Below are 9,735 nucleotides of genomic sequence, written 5' to 3'. Positions count from 1 at the left end.
TCATCAAGACAGTATGGTATTGGCACAAAAACAGACACATAGACCAATGGAATAGAACAGAGAGCACAGTCTTTATTCTTATCAGTAACTTTCTTCCCTCAAACCCTACCTTCCTCCCATTGTGATGAACTAGGCTGGCAGTCCCTGAAGGAAACCTGAAAAGTGCCTGTGCCCCTTTAGAAGGTTAGAACATATTCTGATCAACTGTCACACTGACTTCTTTCCTTTGGGCCCATGATGGTTCTTCTAGCCCATAGTCTGAACTCTAAGCTCATCAGAAAATAAGGAAAAAGGGTGCTCAAATGCCCTTAAAAGCTCAAAAGCCTTAAAGAGAGAGCGTTAAAAAGCAAACTCCTCCCTATCCAGGCAATAGCTCATCTAGGCCTTTGTAATCCTTGCATTTCCCAACCAAAAGGCTCACCCGTAATTTTTTTTTATGTTTATTTATTATTGAGACAGAGAGAAACAGAGCATGAGTGGGGGATAGGCAGAGAAAGAGGGAGACACAGAATCTGAAGCAGGCTCGAACCCACAGACTGTGAGATCATTGCCTGAGCCAAAGTTGGACACTTAACCGACTGAGCCACCCAGGTTCCCCTCACCCATAATTTTTTGATATTTATATACGGGAAGTAAGGCAGAGGAGAAAATATCTACCACTCCTTTGACTTAATTCTACTTTTCTCCAATCTTTTGCTGTTAGATTACCTGAGTTCAGATTCTGCCTAGCCCACTTACCATGTGATTTAGGACAAGTTGCTCAACCCCTCTGAGTTTTAGTTTCCACACGTAAAATGAAGATGATAATTCTTACCTCATAAGGCGTGTTCTGAAAGTCAAATTAGAGAACACGTATAAGGCACAATGTGTACACATACGTGCTAAGGAGATATTAGCTATATTCTTTAATGGTAGCTCTTTATTCCTTTTTTAAATCTGTCCCGTATCATGCATCCTTAATGCCTAATAGAGCCCCTTTTTGAGGGAGATAGAGTGAGTACAATTGAAGACGGGGCAAGTGTCAGATCTGTATTTCTCTGTTTGCTCCAGATGCCAGGAGGATACAGATTTATCTGGCTAGCTGGAACAAGACAACTATAACTTACACAAGCACCTTATTTGCACAAATGTCTGGAAAACCCATAAGAGCCACATAATTCTAACTTTCTGCCCTTCTTTTTCACATTGACATATATCCCATCGTGAAGGCAGAGGAATCATCACTTTCACATCATCTCTTCATAGTTGAATCTAGGTACCATAGGAAATGTTTGAGGGTTTGAAACTCTCTAGTCTTCTGACCACATGATACTCTAAACTCTACCAGGCATTAAAGCTTTTCCTCTTTTGTCTACCTGCTTTGCATTTTTGTCTGTTATACCTGAATCTGTTTCATTGTATTTCTGAGCCTCATTACATTTTGTCATTTTTCTCAGTCTCTCAAAAGTCCACCTACTTTCTACTATTCATACTTTTTGACTGGCTTTTCCTACCCTCTTCTAGTGACATAGTTCTTTTGCTCTATTTACTAAATCTTCTTATAGGTATCAAGCTTTCCTAGCTAGTCAGTAATTCAAAACTAAAAGATTAGACTTTTGAGCTAATTGGGCTCAGGTGATTTACATTTTTTCAGCTGAAAAATAGCAATTATATCAAATGAAATCAATATCTTTTTAATAAATTTTTATTATTTAATATTTTACTGAGTATAAGTAGTAGTGTATGTGTGATATCTATGACAGTACTATGCACATGATGAAACAATTAACTTTTGTAAGAATATAATTTCTTAAATACTTGAAGTAGTTTTGATTCCTTTTATTGATGAGGTAGTTCTACAATTAGGTAGACAGAGGAGGCACTTGTTACGTGTTGAATGAAGAAAAACAGAAAAGACATTCTAAAAGTTTAATGACATTTTGCCAGCCCTTATACAATTAAAAAGAGTTATATAACTGACAAAGAAAAGTTTGTAATTAATGATTTGTAGGAATTTGTAGAGGAAATTTTAAGTTAATTGTGTCTGAGTTTGTTAATCATCCTAGAATGTTAGATTATTCAGCAACCTTGTATTTACTTAGCCTCACTTTGCCAATTGTAAAGTGACATTATTTTCTTTGATTATTTTAGGTATTATTTTAGTACATGACTTAACAAATAAGAAGTCATCCCAAAACTTGTATCGTTGGTCATTGGAAGCTCTCAACAGGGATTTGGTGCCAACTGGAGTGTTGGTAACAAATGGGTAAGCCCAGATTACTTCCTTTTTAGTGTGGACTATTGCAGCAATCACAGAAATATACTGAACACAATAACACTTTGTAAGATGTTTGATTTGAAATTCTTTTCTCCCTAGATTGTCTTTTCGTTCTCTTACCAGTTGTCTTTCAAGCACTAGTTTTTCATCCTAATGCAGTCTGATTTCTCAGTTTTTTCCTTTACCTAGTGTGTTTTGGGTGTCAAGTCTAACAACTCTATGCCTAATCGTAGATCATACAGGTTTTCTCCTGTTTCTTTTAGAAACTTTATTGTTGAAAGTTTACCTTTAGATCTGTGATCTGGTTTGAGTGAGTTATGATGTGTGGGGTTTTGATTGAGGCTGCCTTTTGTATATGAATGTCCATTTGTTCCAAGACCATTGATTAAAAAGATTATTCTTGCTCCATTGAATTGCTTTTACTCTTTTGCCAAAAATCAGTTGACCATATTTATATGGTTCTATTTTAAGACTCTCTGATTCTGTACAATTGGTCTGTGTGTCCCTTCACTAATAAAACACTGTCTTCATTATTATAGCATTATAGTAAGTCTTAAAATTAGACAGTGTGGTTCCTTCCTTTTCAGGACTGGTTAGCTATTCTAGTTCATTTGCTTTTCCATATAAATTTGAAACCAACTTTCTATACGAAAGAAACTCAGCTTGGATTTTGATTGAATTGCATTAAATCTGTAAATCAAATTGGGAAGAATTTTTGTTGCATGTTCCAGTCCATGAACACAGTCTGTTTCTCCATTTATTTTTCAAAGCAAATTCTAGACATTGTGTCATATCTATATATATTTCTGTGTATAACTTTAAACAATAAGGACTTTCCTAATATAACCAAAATATAACTGTCACACCTAAAATTTAACAATAATTCCTTACTATTCAATGTTATTTTAATTTCCCAAATGTCTCTTAATTGTTGCTTTGCTCAAAATAGTTTCTAGATAAGATATATTTATTATCTTTAGTTCATTAAATGTCTTTTAATCTTACATTCCACTTCCTTCCTTCCCCTCCCCCATTTTTTTCATTTGCTCTCTGGCAGTTTGTTTGTGAAAAATGGCTTGCTTGTCCTATAGAATTTCTTGTATTCTGGATTTTGCTGACTTTATCCCTGTAATGACTGTGTACCTTGTTTCTCTGAATGCTAAATCTTCTCTAAAATGATAGTTAAATATAAAAAGATTATCTAAAACATGCAGGGCTTTTTGGTTTTTGGTTTTGCCCAAGTGGTATTATACATATAATTACAGTATCTGATTGTCTGTCTCTTTGCGATGTTGACTTGTTACCAGCCCTATCCATCCATGATAAAATTTCCTGTCAGCTTTTCATCTAGTGTTTTTTAAAAAGGGATTTCAAGATCAAATTTCAAATTGGATATAAGATTCAATGAAAAAGTGAAAAAGGAAAGCTAATAACAGAAACAGAATAAATTAAATGTATATGGCACCATATATGTTATGTTACATATGTAATACATATATATGTTGATGCACAACATATATACTATATGCAATGTATATGCTCTATCTACAATGCATATATTTGTTAATGTATAAGAAATTATACAAGACTACAAGTGACAGAGATTGTAATAGCTAGTGACCCAAGACCACTAACCATAAGTGATCCATATTGTCTGTCCCGTGGCTCTTGTGTGAGCACAAACAACTATTTGGCACTTAATTCTTTCCTTTAACTATTCGTTTTGCATTTCAGCTGCTGCTTTTCCTTCCCTTTTGTTGAATCTTTTTTTTTTTCCCAGACAATAGCATCATCTATGATCAATTTTTCTGGCCATCAGCATTCTTGTTTCTTAATTTCCTGAAATGATATATTTTTCTTTACTATTCATAGACAGAAATATGTATGCAGAGCTTGCGCATACCCAGAAGCAAAAGGTTTGAGTGCCATGCTAGGTTCTTGTGTTTTCGCTCCACTGAGGTTTGAATCCATGCTGTGCATCTACTAGAAGAATTCCTGAGCTGTTAGCCTGAGAAGACAGAGCTTTGGGGAGGTCACATTAACCTACTTTCATACACCTGTTGGACATTCAGTTATTCTAGTAGTCCATAAAGATTCATGAAAACAAAATTTGAGTAGTTAGGTGAATAGTTGGAACTCTATAGATGGTGAGGATAGATTGATAAATGAACAAGTATTTGGAAGAAATTGGGAGAAAAGTTGGTTTATAGGTAGTGGGTAAGTGAGAGTCAGTGAGTCTCAGTAAAATAGTATAAGCTAGTTACATTTAAACTTACACATCTACATCAGAAAGGTAAATTTATTCACCTCTTCATTATTATTTATTACAGGGATTATGACCGGGAACAGTTTGCTGATAACCAAATCCCACTGTTGGTAATAGGGACTAAATTGGATCAGATTCATGAAACCAAGCGCCATGAAGTTTTAACTAGGACTGCTTTCCTAGCTGAGGATTTCAATGCAGAAGAAATTAATTTGGTATGTATTTTTCACTCATGCATATTTGTGTTATCATTAAGTAAAGCCAAAACTGAAGACTTACGTCATATAGCCTCATGAAAGAAGCTTTCTACTCAAAATCAGGCATTTGGGTTCTGGTCCAATATGTAGTGAAGATTGGAATCAACATAGACTGTCGGATAGAGAACAGTCAATTCAACCTTCTTATATGCTGATCTTATATGTTCAAACTTCGTTCTATGAATAATGTAAATCCTGGGCTTTTTCTTGACAAGATTTTTTTAAGATCACACCAAAATCAAAATAATTAAGGTAACAAAGGTCACTGATATCTTGATTATTCTTGCTTTAGAAAAGCCTCTCAGATGCATGAGGGTACATGTACCCCAAAGTTTAGAGCAGCACTTTCAACAATAGTCAAAACATGGAAAAAGCCTAAATGTCCGTCAACTGACAAATGGATAAAGGAGATGTGGTTTATATATATATAATGGAGTACTACTTGGCAATGAGAAGGGATGAAATCTGGCCATTTGTAGCAGGATGGATGGATCTGGAGGGTATTATGCTAAACGAAATAAGTCAGGCAGAGAAGGACAGATACCATATGTTTTTCACTCAGATGTGGATCTTGAGAAACTTAACAGAAGACCATGGGGGAGGGGATGGGGGGAAAAAAGTTACAGAGAGGGAGGGAGGCAAACCATAAGAGACTCTTAAAGACCGAGAACAAACTGAGGGTGGATGGGGGTGGGGGAGAGGGGAAAGTGGGTGATGGGCACTGAGGAGGGCATTTGTTGGGATGAGCACTGGGTGTTGTATGGAAACCAATTTGGCAATAAATTATATTTAAAAAAAGAAAAGAAAAGCCTCTCAGCTTCTTAAACTATAGAATTTAAGTTAAAGAGCAAAGAAATTGATAGATGAGAAAACTACAAACCGTAAACTAGGAGTGCTTCATGAACAGTAGTTAATACAAACTTGTACGGACACAGAGCATTTAGTTTCTTCCTGAGAAAATTTAGCACAATTTGAACTGGATGCTAAAAAGGCTAAGAGAAGTTTTCACATAAGCCAGGTAGTATTGTCCAGAGAAGGATTCTGGGCAGCAGCTTTAGTCATAGTTTTTATGTCATTATTCACAGGTAGGATTTCTGCAACATATTCAGTGCATTGGCGATTCCAGACATATGGTGCTAGTGGTATTTTAATAATATGACTAGGGACTCAGTTGGTTAAGTATCTGACTTCAGATCCGGTCATAATCTCACAATTCAGGAGGTCAAGCCCTACGTTGGGCTCTGTGCTGATAACTCAGAGCCAAATCCTGCTTTAGATTCTGTCTCCCTCTCTCTCTGCCCCTCCCCCGCTCACTGTCTGTCTGTCTGTCTCTCAAAAATAAACATCAAAAAAAATTTTTAATTATACTAATGACTATAATTTCCTGAGCACTTATTATATACCATGTATTGTTCTAGTGTTTTATGTGCATTATTTCACGTTTGTCTTTGCACCAACATAGTAAGGTAGGTTCTATAAGCAACTCCATTTTAAAGATGAAGATGAAAGCCAGAGAGGGGTAACTGGACCATGGTCATACATACAGGTCAAACCAGGCACCCTGACTCCAGAGCCAGTGCTCTACAGTTTAGCCTATTTTCCACCTAATTATTCTTCAACTAACATTTAAAATCTTGGAACTGAAAGAACTCTTAGAAATCATCTAGCTCACTAATTATCCAAACCTGACTATATATTTATATTATCAATGTAGCTGCGAAAAAATTTAAATAAGTGCCCCACCACTAGAGCTTTTTATTCATAATGTCTGACAAGAGGACCAGAGCTCTGTAATTTCAGCTAATGACTCGGGTCATTCTGATGCCTTTACTCTGTAAATCCACAGTTGTGAACACTGGTTGGTTCAAACCAACCTCTACTCCATAATTGAATCCACTTCTGCCTGCCATTCTGTTGTTTTTTACATTCTGCTTTGCAGTGGGGGATGCCTTATTTTTTTTACCTGCCACCATGGAATATTCACTGTCAATGCCCTCTCTAGTTGCACTGGACCATGACTTTTCAGAGGATTCCTGTTACAGAGAATATATAATGTCCTTGTTGAAGAAGTATTGAAGTTACTTTGTTTCAATATTATTTCTAATGGGAAATTTGCCATTGAATATACTTAATTTGTTCCAGTAATTACTTTCCATATATTTTGGAATGTATCTGTTTGTAGTGCCTGTGGGTTTTTGTTATAGTCACCCAGATATGTGTTTTTCCTATTTTACTTGCAAAGGCAGCACCGTCTTTTAATTAACAAGCTATAAAGGTACTCAAATGGTGGTACTTTGGCACAGATGATCTCCACAGAGATCACATGCAGCATACTTTTAGCCTATTATCAATGTACAACTTCAAGAATATAGCAGAAACAACAAGAAGGTTTTGAGGATGCAGGGAAGAAAAACTGAGGAGGAAAACTTGATAGGAGTTTCAAAAAGAGATAGCAGTCAGAAAGACTCAGCAAGTAGATCTAAAGCCTCAAGTAAAAATTTAATGTAACAGTATTAGTGCTAGCATCTTTGGTTACTGTATGAATTCACTTAATACTATTTTAAAAAGTAAGAATCAACATAAATGTATATATCAAAGATGGAATCAAAGTCATTTTGTGCCTGAAAAAAAGCACATTGGTTTACGTTATAAAAAAGGCAATGATTACTTATTTTTTAAAATCCTGTTAGGCTTATTGTGTCTAGGGCAGATTTTTCTCTGTTCTGTGTTTACTTCAAAGTGATTATATTGAAGCAGCTTCCTTTCTCAAGCTTTGACAAGCTATTTTTAAGCTATTAATCTTCGGTCTTTGCCCTCAGCCATGATCAATGGCAGATGGCTCTTTCAACTCTAAAATTCTCATCCTAAAATCATAGGGTTTCTCTAGCCTGGTCAACGTAAAACCGTGAGTGTTAGAATTAAGTCTCAGAAGGTTCTGCTTGTTTGCTGTGTGTTTTAGTTTTTGTATTTAGCACTTTAGCTCTATCTGGAATCATCTCTGAAGTTTTTGACATTGTGATGACTATGTAATCAATATCCATTTTGTAAAACATGTCTAACATAAGTCTACCTAAGGTTTGTCTCTTATATGCCTCATCTGCAGTGTAAATGTGTTCATACATTATTTCAGGTACAACAGTTTCCGCAATGATGTTTCAGTCTATTTACTCCATACATGGAATTAACTTTTATTATGTTAGGTGATTTTGTACCTGAAAATTAAATCTGATAGCATTTTTCTTAGAATGAAGAGAGAAGAGAACTAATATTTCAGTATCTGCTAAGTATGTGCCAGACATGCATTATCTTATGTAACTTCCACAAAAATCATGTGAGATAAATATTATCATGTTATCCTCATTTCACAAATTACTAAACTCAAGTGTAAAGGCTTAGTAACCTAATCAATGTCACACAATATAGAGATGTTGGGACAGATATTCAGATTCAAAACTTGCTGGCTAATTTACTGATTTTTCTAGTACTCTATGATTTTTGGAAAGATTGTTGTGGTCCCTTTTTATGTGTGATTTTGGAAAGTGTATTATAGTTTCCAGCCACAATTAAAAATGTGTCTTGAAGTGTTATATATGGGTAAAAAAAAGATGATTATTACACAATTCACTGCAAAGGAATCACGTGGGCTTAGAGATTACATACAAAACAGAATAAATGCAACAGTGATTTCAGTGATTGCCCAAGGGACATACACCACCTACAACTGAAAGACAAATACCGTCTTTGTAAAGGAGCATATCTGATACCCTCACAGTTTGGCCCTAAGTGGCATTTGAGGTAAAAATTAAAGTGCTCTGTCTCTCAAGATAGCAGGTTAATGATGACAAGCAAAGGCAACTTAACACTGGAATTCCGGGAAAAGAATAATAAACCTTTTGGGATCTTTACTGGTCATTGTAACTTACTAGTTACTTCACTGTAATGTTCCAAATTGTTTTGTCTCTTCTGGGCCCCATTTTTTTCCTTTTTTTTCTGAATCATATTTAATAGTAGTAGATTGTTAATAATAAACCTACTGTCTATTGTTTATTATTATCAAAAAATATATTTGTTATGGCTTACCAAGAGATGTGGTACTTTGCATTCACTGAGTGAGAAATCCCTGGCAACTGTTTTGTTTGTCCTTTGTTCCTCCTCTAACTCCTTATTTTCATAATTCTTGCTTTTCGTATGAACTGCATACAACTTAATTAGATGATGCTATTGAGTAACTCATACGAAAAGGTGAAGTCTTAAGATTCTGTTAGCTCTATCTCTGCAGTTAGGGTAAATGTAGGTAGGTCACATGATGAGTGTCTTGATTTTGTTATTGGTAAGATTAACAATCCTCTTTTTCTTCATGAATTATCTGATGTTGAATACATTGGTTCAGCATGCTCTATCACAGCGTAAAACCCAAAGTGCCCTTATCTTTCTTTAGCACTTTCCTCTTCACTTTGTGCATCGTAATTTGAAAATTCCTTGAATATTTTATGAGAGTATTATGCCTAACATTTTACTGTAGAAAAGTGCAACAGGAACAATAGTGACTAACAAGGAGCTTATGTTTCCTAACTTTTCATTGTGGATCTTATGTTTTATCCTTTAGGATTGCACAAATCCCCGGTACCTAGCTGCAGGGTCTTCCAATGCTGTCAAGCTCAGTAGGTTTTTTGATAAGGTAATGGCTTCAGTTAAGTTATTTTTAAACTTAATTTGTATATTATGAGAGCTTAAAGTTTTTGTAGAATGCTTTGTCCTTTTATTTCTTCATCCTGAACTTCATAGCCTGAACACCTGTTTTGATCTCTCTTATCTGTTGGCGTAATTGCTCAAGGCCTGCTGACGTATTTATTTTATCACCAGTGTTCTCTAAGCAAAGGCTGAAAGCTACTGGCTTTAAGTGAGTTGTTTTAAAAGAAACCTAATTTCGCTCCTTAAAGCAAATTATGTTTTCC

General features: G+C 35.4%; 1 protein-coding gene across 2 annotated transcripts in view; it reads left to right on the top strand.

Annotated features, from left to right (window-relative positions):
* RABL3 (RAB, member of RAS oncogene family like 3) overlaps positions 1–9,735 on the top strand; it is a 38,706-nt gene that overhangs the window by 21,508 nt on the left and 7,463 nt on the right. The window contains exons 4-6 of one of the 2 annotated variants that reach the window (XM_029939399.1): positions 2,131–2,245; positions 4,588–4,738; positions 9,387–9,458. In XM_029939399.1, coding sequence (XP_029795259.1) covers positions 2,131–2,245; positions 4,588–4,738; positions 9,387–9,458 — 338 coding nt within the window. The remainder of the gene's footprint in view (positions 1–2,130; positions 2,246–4,587; positions 4,739–9,386; positions 9,459–9,735) is intronic. The other variant, XM_029939400.1, reaches the window with a different exon arrangement.

This window comes from Suricata suricatta, chromosome 5, assembly GCF_006229205.1.
Source record: "Suricata suricatta isolate VVHF042 chromosome 5, meerkat_22Aug2017_6uvM2_HiC, whole genome shotgun sequence".
Lineage (NCBI taxonomy): Eukaryota > Metazoa > Chordata > Mammalia > Carnivora > Herpestidae > Suricata > Suricata suricatta.
This window is presented reverse-complemented; position numbering and strand designations above follow the sequence as displayed.